Raw genomic sequence first — 14,026 nt, forward strand, 5'->3', positions numbered from 1 at the left:
CTAACACAGGCAGTCCTGTATCCAGGAAAGCCTAACTCCACTTCTGATCCAAACAACTGTCATAGTTCACCACCTTCAAAGAGTACATACAATGAACAGTTATTTGCTAATGGACACTTACTCTTGGTCATAGTTTGAACAGCCTTGACTGGTTTTTACAAAGTAATTGGAGTCTATCAAGGTAAGAACTGATCTGAGAGAGAAAATTTTAGAAAGATCATCTACATTTTCTCTGTGCTGCAAACTAAAACCAAGAAGAATTAAAGGCAATGGTAGTTGTGTAAAAACTTTGTTTCTTTCTAACTAGACTTGAGTCAACTAGTGGAGCCTCTAGACTTATGACTTGGTTTTCTTCCTCCTTTTTTAAACTACAACTCACATTCTAATTTGTGTTTTAATTCATTAAGTTAAAGAATAACTTGCAAATGATTTTGATGTTTTAGGGTCTTCAAATACAAAGAATATTCACCTGCCGTATGAAATCCTAAATATTGTGTGTCAAGGCCAAAAAATGCCTTGGCAAAAGCCTGAGAAGTCCTTTGCTTCAGATGTCATTAACGAGGCCTACTTAATATTTAAACATGTCACACATTAGAAGAGGCTTTTATCTTAATCCAAGTAAAGCACTACTTAAAAGAGTAGTTACAAAATTCATGACAAAGTTCCTAACGATTTCAAGAAAAGGAAGCTTAGCCTTACCCAGAGTACACATTAGGGAAGGAAGATAAATACCACCACAGAACTGCAAAATCTTGAGCAGAAGTCTTACAGCAAAACCTTACATGTGGGCTAGAAACATTAACCACTGTCTTCATTTTTCAGGATAACTGTACATGAAATCCATTTTCTCTCTCAGAAATGGTATGGAATTAAATGATGTTCATAATTTACACCCTGCTCTTGAGGAATCCAAGTTAGCAATTAAGAGGAGCATTAAACAGTAAGATTAAGACATGCAATGTGGCTCTCAGTAAATATTGGTATAGGCAGTGTCTGGCCCAACTTTTAGACAGAGGTAACTCTGTGGGTGCCTCTGTATTACTGTTGTCATTTGGGTCAGGAGTGACCTTGTGAAGTGACCATCTCCCCTTACTGTGCGTCGCTTCATCGATTTTGTGATTTGCACTCCAGCCTCAGATGGGCATTCAGTCCACATGACCAGATTAATGCTAAGTCAAAGTAAAAACTAAATGACCCCGTAATATGTCTTCCAATGTGGACCTTGGTCACACAGGACCTTTGCAGTCGCTGTTTCACTGTAGAACTACAACTTTAAGTTCAGTAAGACTCCATAGGGTCAATACTGTTAGGCCATACTGCTAGCTATAATGGACATTGCCTGCAAGAGAGACTATTTAACCCTCTCAAAGTACATGAGCCTAGTCCCTATGGTTTTGAAAAACAGCTTGAAAAAACAACAGAATTCACAGAATGGTTGCAGCTGGAAGAGATGACTGGCGGTCATCTGGTCCAACCCCCTGCACAAGCATGGACACCTAGATCCAGTTGCCCAGGACCGTGTTCAGAAGGCTGTTGAATATCTCCAAGGATGGAGACTCCACCACCATTCTGGGCAACCTGTACCAGTGCTCGGTCACCCTCAGAATGACAGAGTGTTTCCTGATGTTCTTGTCCTGCCACTGGGCACTACTGAAAAAAGCCTGGCTTTGTCTTCTTTGCACCCTCTCTACAGGTATTTATATACATCTTGAGAAAATCTCTACACTTCATTAGCTAAGAAACTACAAGCAAACAAGTGTTCTTTCCTAAGTTTACTCTTAAAAATTTCATGATTTTCAAGGCAGCTCAAGAACCTGACTCTCGATTTCAACACAGTATTTTGTAAAATCAAACAAAATGCCACATTAAAAAAAATGTTAATTTGCAGCTCTGGGAGAAAATTCTTCTTGAAAGTGTATTACATTTTTAATACAAAATTTAGTAAAAGAAACAGTTCAAACAAATAAAATGACAAAACCAGGAGAAACACACTACTAAAAATGGTAATTTTTTTTCCTGCATGCATTTAAGACAAGACAGAGGGTAAGTTCTCTGAGTTAATAATGCAAAGAACTTTTTATAAAAAAAAAAAAGAAAAAGGGTTTATAACAAGCTATTTCAAACACTCTTTTGAACCATGTATTAAGAGATGAAGGCTAACGTAAATGTCCTGTGAAACACATCAATTATACTTAAAGTATACATTCTTTTATTTTTTTCCCCCCTAAAGAGCTCTAGAGGTTATAAACGATAAGAAATAGTAATAATCCAAATGGAAATACAAACATGCTCGCAGTAGATCGACTGGTGTTTAGGGAAAAAGCACTTAAAAAGGACTAGGCCTCTAAGTTCATATCTTTCAGGCAAAACAGCCCAAAGGGTCAACAACAAGAAAAGAAAAGAAAAGCAATGTTCTTTGTCTTTTGATTGAATTCTCAGTAGGTTTGTCTGAGAGAACAACTGGGGGAGAAAATTCCACCCTTTTATAAATCACCCACCCCACTTAGTGTTTTAATGGTTTCTTACACAAGAACTATCGTTTTATTGGCAGGTTATTAGATTTTGGACCAATGTCATTTGACTAGGCCAGTATTAATAATAATGTGGTTTATGCGGTGCAGGGTCAGATCAGTAAAGCGCTGTTAACAGATGACAGGTTTGATTACCGTTGGCTTTAGGCAAGACGTATGGATCCCTTAGGAACAGCAGCACAGGCTGGTGGGACAGTTTGCTGGAAAGGTCAAGAACAGGGATGTCAGTATCAAGGGAGAGCAAACAGAATATTCTACAAACTAGCTTTGATAAAGTGGGGTGGTTGAGCCGTGCAGGAGCCATGCCGGTGCGTTTCTGCACACCAGTGCTGCCCAAAAAGGGCAGGCTCCATCTCCTGGGAGCAAAGCTGCCCAGTCCTCAGCCACACAGTGAAACCATCAACGTGAAGTTGGAGGTGAAGGGGCTGCATCCAGGAGGGGTGGCTTGCAGCTGGCTTTGAGACCTCCTGATCCTGCTCTGCTCCCTGGTACGCGGTGCAATGCAAGCTACAAGAGCACCTACAACCAAGCTCCACGGTCTACAGGCTCTTCAGGCCACCAAACAGGCTCAAAATTTCACCACGTTCTTCCAGCAGCCAAAGCAGTTGCTGTACACCTCACCCATGGAGAGAAAGTCCTTGGAAGCCCCTCACAGGAGGGTCTCCCACCCTGGTCACGGTACAGACATCCTCCCCCAGCCAGAGCCAGCCCTCTCCGCTCTGCTCTGCACATACACATGCCAAGTAGTGCAACCAGACACATACAAAGCTCTATCAAAGTCATAGGGGAGAACCCAACCCTCTAATTCCTTCTGCTAAATCTTCTTGCTACGAAAAATACTCTTCAATGGGTAAAAAACATTCCCAGAAATATTTCAGAGCTAGCAGTATTCTATTAGGGTTTTGTAAGGAATTTCTCAATACAAGCACAAGGCTGCTCAATGCACACTACAAATGGATGGATCTAGCACAGCTGATGAAACTAGCCATAATATTTAAAAAACACATCTAATTTTAATGCTGAACTACTGCTATACTAAAAGGAACAAATACAGTAAATGCCAATAATTTCAAGTAGTTTATTAATCTGGTGTCCTAGAAAGAGTAGGACTCAAGCTCACCTTGATTCTTCAGATTCTGTTTCATCAAAAGACCTGCAAGTAAAGTGAGAGGAAACTTTGGTTACAACAAAATTAACTCTACAGTAAAAAAAACCCAAACCAAATCCTTTAAGAACCATCAAAGGGAGCAATCTTTTCCTGGTCAGTAGCTGCATAATGCAGCATGATGACATGAATGTGGGAGATTGTACCATTTTACAACAACCACTACTTGGAAATGACAGCATCTACTTTACTCTAATAGATTCACAAGCAGATCTATCTATGAAGTGATGGGGTACAGTCCCGCTGAGGATATCGGCTGATGTCATTAACTAGAAATGAAAACTACAAGTCTGTTAGCTTCTGAATCACTCTGGAGACAACCCTGGGCCATAGACACCTCAGAGTGTAAGAGGGCCTCAAAATTATCTCCACTTTTTTCAACTCGCCTTCTCTGCACTGCAGATCCACACAGCCTCCCCCAAAGTGGAAAAGGCCCACATAGCTTTCTGGGGAGCAAGTTCTGGTAACATTGCTGGACTTTCCAACTACATCAGCTTGCATAGCAGAAGAAAATATTCTCCCTACAAACCTCACAGCTGCAGATGGTAGCAAAGCTTCCAGTTACACTGTTTTGGGTATTTCTGTAGTCATTACACTCATCATAATCATACTAAGATTCCCTTCTCCCACAGTGATCAAGAACCCTTCCCGGAGGAAGGGCAATGGGGCCATTGGGGTAGATGTCATCAGAAAGGTGAAAGACGCCATTTTCAAACACAGAGAGGGAGATTGTAAAATGATCACAGAATGAACTTCTATTTTGTCCAGATACTATGACCATAAAACACATGCAAAGGCTTTCTATGCAACTTTTGTGTTTATGAATATCTTACAAAATTCATTTCAGTAGATACTTCAAGATCTATGAGACAATAATATTTTTCTCATCTAAACTCTCCTTTGCCTTCCAAGAATATTACATTAAATCTCACTTCTCTCTTTGAAAAGGCTGGATTTATTTTACCACCTTTTGGGGATATATAAACATACTTAACATGAACCTAATGCCCATTTATTTTACAGTGTTAGAGTTGGCAGCAAGACCATTTTAAGTCAATGGAATTGCATCAGCACTGAGCGGATATGGACCTTTTGGCCTCCATGTATTTTTCAGTAAATGAGAGCTTACCCACAGCTTTCTGCTTTTGGCAAGGTAGGTACATGGCGAATGTTCAGGAAATCAAGAAATATTTTAGGGAGCTCTTCATTTTCTAAAATGACTGTCTGTAAAAAAAAAAAAGGCACAATAGAAACCCAAGATTTTTTAATATTTTAGATATCGTACACTTCTATTCAAGCTACCAAAACATCTCCCACTTGCAATACTTTTCAATTCTTCTCCATTTTTTTTACACCTGTATCGGAGCACTTCATTTCAATAAGAAAACCACAGTTCTTAATGAATCACATATAGATATATTCAGCTTATGCTACTACATCCTTTTTCACCTGCCATCACTGGTGCCAAGCTAGATGCCTCTCAAGCAGAGACGTTTGATTCTGGAAGTAAGTTATTGGCACACTCATTTGTGCATAAAATTCTGTTTATTTAAAACAAAAAATAAAGCAGCTACAGCTCAGTGCTTTTGTGTTCACCTCACAGAGGACTCCTGTCTGGCACATCAGTGGAAAAAGGAAGTCTCCACTTCGTGCAATTTTATTAATGCATGTCTTGGTAAATGCTAACAAGGGAAACTCTTTGCTTGGCTTGACAGATCAGCTTACAATGTACTCCCTATATCTGCTCTGTGCCTCCTAATGACAAAGCTCTGACCAAAGAGCTGCTGGCTAGACCGGCCACATTCTTCCACAGCAATGACATAATGGCCAGACTCCATCCTCCTCTGTTTTTCCATTGATGGGAGGATTTACAATTTTCAGTAAATTAATTACAAGTACACTTAAAAACATGTAGCAAATAAATGAGATGCTTAGGTGCATGTTCATCATGAAAGAATGACTTTTAAAGGAAATAATAGATCTCTGACAGTTTCATAGAAGCAGACCAAAAATAATTGTTGATCTTTATTTTTCATGAGACAAACAAAACAGTCCATAAATTCAACCAGTGTCTCACCTGAAAGATTAAACCCCTATTTATTTACTGTTCATACTGCCATACATTCTCGTAACACATGTACTTCACATGCAAATGAAAGCCACAAGCTCTTCCCTAAAGAGCTTTCCTTCATAAAGGCCTGGATCCGGAATGAATGTATGTATGGAAGAAACTTCACTAGATCTATAAATAAAATGACTTGTAGAAGTAAAGCTATCCACATTCATCCTGCTCATTTTCACACCCTATGTTAGGAGAAACAAAACCTAGAGAAGAAACAAAACCAGTGATGGGAAGAAACATATTCTGTTTACATTCAGAAGGTAACTTATTCCTGCGTGTGTATTCATTTACATTACAATATCACTAGGGAGACGCAAAGGTATGTAGAGGATAAAAGGATCACCAAAAAAAATTAGGTTGGAAGAGACATCTAGAGGTCATCCAGATTTTATAGGAGGTTTTACAGCAAATAGTTTGGTTATTTGTGTAATGAAAACCCAGTTAATGTTAAAATTACATAAGATGTGCATAGACTTAGAGAGAGAAACACATTTGAAAACAAAGATATTTGAGAACTGGTTCTTTTTTATGTTACATTTGCAAATCTGAATTCATAGTCTACATTTCTTCAACAGCTGAGGCCATCACTAACGAGTTTGAAAAAAAAGAACAGGGAAAAATGCAGCTTTTGAATTTTTTCTGTTCTAGATTTTAACGGATGTAACAAACAGGGAGGTCTGAAATGTTGGTAAGTGTTAAGCCTTTCAGTTCACCTCTGTGTGAAGATGCTGCATTAAAAAATGCCACTTCATTTGCATACTGCAAAATCAGCACTCTGCTTCTGCAAAATTTATCCTGTTCTGCATTCAGGTTATGCACAGAAGGAGGGGTGGAGGTGGATGCATATTCAGAGGGTGTGTGAACTGCATAACAATGCGTATGATTTGCTCAAATAAAACCATCTTACTAATTATATCCAATGAAGAACTGCAAAAAGTTGTATAAAGATGTTTAAGGGCCAAGTAGTGCAACCTTGGCCTACTAAGCACGTATGCTTATGTGCAACCTCATACTTATACCTCCTGACAGCTTTTTCCAGAAGTTGAGCTGCCTGCTGAGGCTGCTGAACAGAGCAGTGATTGTCAAGGAAGAAGAGAAGGATACATCATTGTATAAAAGAAAAACTCCCGACAGCTCTTACAAACCTATTTGTTTCTACTTCCACTCACTCCAGATTAATATATCATTCTATTTCTTTTAGTTTTTTTGCACGACATGCATCAAGTGAACCCAAGCCCTGCTAATCCTGCCCCGACCAAATACATTTCACAGAAAGATGTAAGCAAATAGCATCTGTTTTAGTGTGCTAATCCATATAGTTTGTTAACTGTCAATAACTCTGCTTTGGTGATCAATAAACTTGAAAATGTAGAATTTGTAGAGAAGCAAAGGCAATTTTGCACTGCACTGTATTTTGGATGCCGCCTCTGTTGATAGGGAATTTTGTAATTTCTACAATTTTATGAAGGGAAGAATGACTGCATTGAATAAAGGAGGATTTTTCAACCAATGTAATGTGACATACATTTTCAGGAATTAAAAAATAAATGAAGGTACAAGTTAATTATACTAATAAGGGGGCAAATTATCTTCTGGCTTGACTTCATTGGCTTCGATACAAAAAAGGCCCAGCACATAATCCAGCTGTTCAATATACATGGTAGAAACCAAAGGAAAAGAAAAAAAAAAACTGGGAACAACAACAACAACAACAACAAAACCCAACCACACTGGATTAGGTGTGTCTGCCTAGCTGCATTTCTCAGCTGCATCTGGTGGTGGCCCAAAGTGGATGTCCAGAGAAAAAGGTAAGCATTCTCAACTTCCTATTTAAGTTGTTCAAAAAAATACTCTTAAATTGGAAATAAATCTTACTATAATTGGCTTAATTTACCTGGAACAACCCATAACACAACAGATTTTTTACTTCTGACTGAAAACTTCTAAGAAATAAATATTTTGCAAACTTGATGATAGGTAAGCAGAAGAGGAACCAGCAGGTAAAGTCTCTAAACCACTATCTATAATTTGTGATGTAACATGCTCAACTATAGTCTTTGTTCAAGTGAATATATGACATTGGCTTGTTAACACAACTACTACCTTGTTTGCTCTGCAATCAGAGACTTAAAGATATATATTTTCAAAGAAATAAAACCTCACAATTAGTTTGTTAGTAATGTGAATTTCTAATACATCTGAATTCTACCAAGATCATAGCAATGAGTTTCAAATATGGGCCCCAGAGTGCTAAGTAGACTAATTTAAGAAAAAAACCAGCGCGTGTATTTCCTTCCTAAAATAAATAAAAAACCCCAAAACTAAAACACCTAACACAACCTCTGGCAAGTGATTTGGGAAGTAACTCCAGAAATACATTTTTCAAACTCATTGATTTCAGCTGAACTAAGAGTATAAGCGCCATATTTTCTTAGAAAATCGTAAAGGGTGTTTATCTGTTACTGTCACACTTTAATGAACTACTCCGTGCTTCAGGGAAAAAAAAAAACCCACAAGGGAAAGCCTGATGTTTACATCAGCAGAAATGTCTTTTTCATCAAAAGGGTGCAATTATTGTTATGTAACACAAATCACAAAAATCCCAATTTTTCTACCTTATCAGTTTCATAAAATCATGTTCCCTAAGGATGTCATTGATTAGTTGCACATGTTCTTCCAGTGACATCTGAAATACTTAATTGTTGGTTATCTTTTCTCCTTCAGCAAGTAAAATATAGTCACAAAATTGCAAAGGGACTTGTTCTGCCTTAACCTTAGCTAGATGCCATCATGCAGTAGAAAACAGTGCTAAAATATCACAGGATAATGCTCTCCAACAAGGGAGACATATAAACAGCATAATGATTTCCCACGAGTTTCCTTTTTAGAAAATTGTCACTAAAGCCAGGGTAAATGGTGACATATCTTCACAGAGGACACTGCGAAATCGAACACTGGCATTCTAGTTAGGTCCAAACCTACTCATCAGCCAATTATAACAGTAACTGAACATCTTGCTGAAAACCTGAACAAGACCACTTTGCTAACCTTAGGAGATCATGCCACAGGAATGCATCATTTTTTCACAGATTTTTTTAATTATTGTTGTTGTTGTTTTTAATGAAAAAAGATTTAAAAATTAATTTCTTACAATCATCTATCATACTTTCTCAAGGTTGCTGGAACAGCTGTTGGAGGGGGAGAAATGAGAGTGGGGAGCTGAGTTACAAGGTTTTTAAGAGTCCTTACAGACTTTTCCATTCAATCGGGTCTAGTTTGAAATGCTGTACTGTTAGGGTGACAAAGTTCATGACAGTTTTTCCTCTCTTCACAGGGAAAGATGCTTCACAATACGTAATTCAGTGGTGCAGCTAAAATGGGGGAGAAGAAAATCAATACATTCCAGCTACAGTAAGTAGGCTGGAGTGTCAGTCTCCACTGGGACCAAAACCCACGTCTTTTAGAACACCTTAGAGTTTATATTCTTCTATTAACCTGCTTTTCCTGAACTGCTTTACACAGTCCCATGAAATGATAAAAAGGTTACCAAAAGAACACATTAACTAAAAACCAAGTAGACGAAGGAACCAGGCTTCTAAGAGCAGGCTTTCCTTTTTTTAAAGTAATAGCAGATACAATAATGTTTGTATTACCCATTGTGAAGAACTATGAAGAAGCTCACTCCCTTCTTCAGCGAGGATGTTGTTGTATGTTATCAACAAGAATTATTTCTAAATAAGTTGTCACTTAAGTTGTCGTAGTAAGGACTCTCCACTTTTCATTACTACCAGAAACATTCACTGATGGGCAGTTTTGTAGGAGGTTATCAAACATGCTTAAAACTCTGTATAAAGATACAAGAAGCATGCAAACACACATACAACGACACAGAAGTGATGCTCCATATGAAGTACCAGCTAATTAACACTCCCAGGTTGCATATCAAAGAGAAGTCAACAGTAAGACTGCCGTCTACACAGTGGAGCTTGAAAGGGAACAAGATACTGACTGTAGGTATTATATGCCAAAATACTTCCAACAAAGATCCGTAAGTTACTATCTGAAAGTTAATGTAAAGTCACAACATTTAAAAAAAAAAAAGCGCAGAGAGGAATTACACCTCTGAACCTCAAGGCTGGAGAATAGTAGAAAAATTCCTGCACCAACTTCAGATCAATTTGTTATACTTTCAGTGAGCTTAAAACTCACCAGATATCTCCTGAGTGACAAATCCATCTATCACAGCATTCTCAAGCTACACAGAGGGTAAACGAACTAGATGGAAGGGAAGCCCAATAGGTTAAACAACTGCTGGATCATCACTTAAAATATATATGTAGAAATTCATGGCAGTGTCTATAAGCTATTAACATTTTTACTTAAGCCTCACCTAACCTAACCTTAAAGCACTTTACTCATTTTGATTAAAGAGACTACCAGGTAAGTTTTAAGGTAGTGAGTACTTTAATTAGAAATCTAGTTAATTACACATTTACAGTTCCAACTAATAGTTAACTGCTAAGTGCAGAGTGGATTGACTTGAGGCTAAGTGTACAAATATAACCCATTCGATGTGAAAAATACAATATTGAATTTTTTTCGGAAAACTGGGAACATAATGTAGTGGGAGCAAACAGCGAATCCCTCTGCAGCAACATAGGAGACTAGCCCTTGAAAGATTAGAAACAAAGTGCAACAGACTACAGTTCCTTTGAAAAATAAAAAGGAAAGGAAGCAGTCAATATAATTTCCTGAGACACTGCTCAAAGGATTGGAGGTTAAGACAAAGCTAGATGAGAAATGGAGAAATCAACAGAGCAAAACAAAAAGAAGCAGAAGGGCAGGACGAGTTAAAGATATTAAAAAAAGTTAGTAGGAACAAGAAAGGCTTTTAAAAATAAGTAACAGGAAAAAGTAGTACAAAGAGTAAGCAGATCCATTAATGACAAAGACACCAAAATAAACGATTTTAAAATGGCTGAATCGAAGTGTTTTTTAAAAGTCAATGGACCACTAATACAATGAACAATTAACAAGTATTAAGACCATGTCAATAATGCTGCTGATAACAAAGAGGTGCAGGAATTCCTTAGGCAATAACATATACATCAATCAGTAGATCCAGAAAATACACATCTAGGATGGTAAAGAACTTAGGTAGTTATGCTTGGAAAAGTCTTCTCAAGAGTAAGAGGAAGAAGGTTTGGAAAAAAGCAACCACATTTACAATCCACAATACAACAACAGGTAAAGCAGAATAGGTTTAAACTTGCAGTACTGTTTTCTGAAAGTTTAAAGGAACTAAATACAAATTGTGCTGTAATGAAAAAAACACCCTAACATTCAGGTTGCAAACTACGATACCTGGAAAGTTTGGAAACGAGTAGGTTTTTTGGTTTCTTACACACTCTGATGCTGCTCTCCTTCTATGCTGATCCTTGTGCACTGAGGAGGAGGTTGGATGGGAAAAAAGAAGCAAAAACCCGCAACAGGATCTGATCAGGTAATTAAAGACTATCATAAATACATACGCTACTTTAAGGCAAATAAAGCTGGTACTGAAAATATCAGTTCTAGATTTTGCAAATTTAAGTGTTTCTTCAGTCCTAAGAGTGTTCCTCTAAATATTGGGGTTTAGTGCATGTTCCTGTCTTCTTAGTGATAAACCTTTCTTAGAATCATAGAATCAGAATTATTTAGGTTGGAACAGACCTTTAAGATCATCGAGTCCAACCATAAACCTAACACTGCCAACTCCACCACTAAACCTTGTCCCTAAGCGCCATGTCTACGTGTCTTTTAAATCCCTCCAGGGATGGTGACTCAACCACTTCCCTGGGCAGCCTGTTCCAATGCTCGACAACCCTTTTGGTGAAGAAATTTTTCCTAATATCCAATCTAAACCTCCCCTGGCACAACTTGAGGCCATTTCCTCTCGTCCTATCGCCAGTTACTTGGGAGAAGAGACCGACACCCACCTCACTACAACCTCCTCTCAGGGAGTTGTAGAGCGCAATAAGGTCTCCCCTCAGCCTCCTTTTCTCCAGGCTAAACAACCCCAGTTCCCTCAGCTGCTCCTCATAAGACTTGTGCTCTAGATCCTTCACCAGCTTCGTTGCCCTTCACTGGACATGCTCCAGCACCTCAACGTCTTTCATGTAGTGAGGGGCCCAAAACTGAACACAGTATTCGAGGTGCGGCCTCACCAGTGCCAAGTACAGGGGCACAATCACTTCCCTCCTCCTGCTGGCCACACTATTTCTGATACAGGCCAGGATGCCGTTGGCCTTCTTGGCCACCTGGGCACACTTCCAGCCACTCTTCCCCAAGCCTGTAGCGCTGCATGGGGTTGTTGTGGCCAAAGTGCAGGACCCAGCACCTGGCCTTGTGGAACCTCATACAATTGGCCTTGGCCCATCGATCCAGCCTGTCCAGGTCCCTCTGCAGAGCCTTCCTATCCTCAAACAGATCAACACTCCTGCCCAACTTGGTGGCATCTGCAAACTGACTGAGGGTGCACTCAATCCCCTCATCCAGATCATTGAGAGAGACATTAAACAGAACTGGCCCCAATACTGAGCCCTGGGCAACACCACTTGTGACTGGCCACCAACTGGATTGAACTCCATTCATCACAACTCTCTGGGCCTGGCCATCCTGCCAGTTTTTTTACGCAGTGAAGAGTATGCCCATCCAAGCCATGAGCAGCTATCATCAAGTCATCAGCATTCATCACTGCCAGATTTAAACTCTGAACCTTCAGCGTATACTTTTAGTTTTCCTTTTTTTTTTTTGATCCTCATCAAAGGATGTCTCTGATTGAAGTCATAAAATACACAGAAGAGTATTTGCTTGTTACAGTAACAAGTCAGCAGGATCACACAATATTCCTCCAAAGGGCCTAAGGGAACTCACTGATGAATTTTCTGAATTAACATTGGTGTATACCGTATTGTTTATGGCTGCTTTAGAACTGCAGGACTAAAAAAATGACAAACATAATTAAAAAAAAAAAAAAAAAGAGTACCATGAGAGAACTGGGGATTTATAAATTCGTATGCCTGTACCAGGGTAGTTAGTAACAACTACAATAAGGAGTAGAATTAGTGGGTACATGGATCAATACTTCTGGATGGAAAAGAATCACAGGGCTGCTGTTAAGGGAGAGAGACCCTGTTTCAAAACCTACTGCAACCCCTGAAAGGATCAACAAGCACAGATAAATGTGGCCCTGTTGATAAAGCCCACTTTCATTTCCAAAAGGCTTTTGACAAATACCCCCACCAAAGGCTTTAAGGCAAACTCAGCATCCATGATCCTTGCAAAGATGAGTAAGTAGTTACAAGTCCTGAAAGAGAGGTTAAGAGAACACAGCCCAGAATGATGCATACTGGAAAAAAAAAACCAACAAACAATGATGGGCTTTAGACTGTCTGTTAACGATCAGAGGAGTGAGATGCTTGGGGCTACAATATATCCCTCAAAAGATAAGCTTGCTACCCAACAGCAATTAAAAAAGGCAAATCAAAAGTTTATTAGAAACTATTAGAAAAGGAATCAAGAAATTATTAGAAATTATATGTTATCATTATAAAAAAGGATGGGCTTTAGACAGAAGGAGGGACTTCTTCATGGAACAGGTAGTTGAACCACAGGCCACAGGACATTGCAGATGCTGAAAATTTGTATGTGTTTAAGGAAAGACTGAATGGATTGATGGAAGAGGAATTCATTGAACTGAAAATGCATGGAAATGGATAGTGTATTAAGGAGGAATTAACCAAAGCATGTTCTCTCTGTTCTCCCTCATGTACCTGCTTTTGAGCACTACCAGAGGCTGGCTATTCTCCCCGAGGAATCTCTGCTCTAATCTGCTTCAACTATTATTTTATGCTATGCCACCTGAGTTACATGGTTAATTGTACTAGTCCACAGTTGCAGATGGCTCTCCCAGAGAAGGAAGATGGAGCATGGCTGGGACATAGCCAACTCACTCTCTCCTCCCTGCATTTCACTTATCCTTTGTGCCATTCAGGTGGGTGGAAGAGGCCGCTCCCACCTGCCAGTCCTCACCAGCAAAATCTGACGGTGAGAGGTAATTTGTTGGCTTTCATGCACCCACAGCCTCTCTGCCTCCTTCCTCTCCCAGCATTAGTGAGGGTGGAGATTTGCTGAGGGGACATGGGAGCTCTGTTCTGCTTTGTGGAA

At 39.2% G+C, this 14,026-nt stretch overlaps 1 protein-coding gene across 1 annotated transcript in view; it reads right to left on the bottom strand.

The window, feature by feature from the left end:
• The window catches only part of SNX24 (sorting nexin 24), a 46,772-nt gene that overhangs the window by 3,683 nt on the left and 29,063 nt on the right, over positions 1 to 14,026 (bottom strand). Inside the window, exons 4-6 of the mRNA XM_009321104.1 lie at positions 4,826 to 4,920; positions 3,652 to 3,684; positions 2,667 to 2,731 (exon numbers count right to left, since the gene is read on the bottom strand). Of these exons, the coding sequence (XP_009319379.1) occupies positions 2,667 to 2,731; positions 3,652 to 3,684; positions 4,826 to 4,920 (193 nt within the window). The remainder of the gene's footprint in view (positions 1 to 2,666; positions 2,732 to 3,651; positions 3,685 to 4,825; positions 4,921 to 14,026) is intronic.

The sequence above is a fragment of the Pygoscelis adeliae genome, unplaced genomic scaffold (genome assembly GCF_000699105.1).
Source record: "Pygoscelis adeliae isolate BGI_AS28 unplaced genomic scaffold, ASM69910v1 Scaffold83, whole genome shotgun sequence".
Lineage (NCBI taxonomy): Eukaryota > Metazoa > Chordata > Aves > Sphenisciformes > Spheniscidae > Pygoscelis > Pygoscelis adeliae.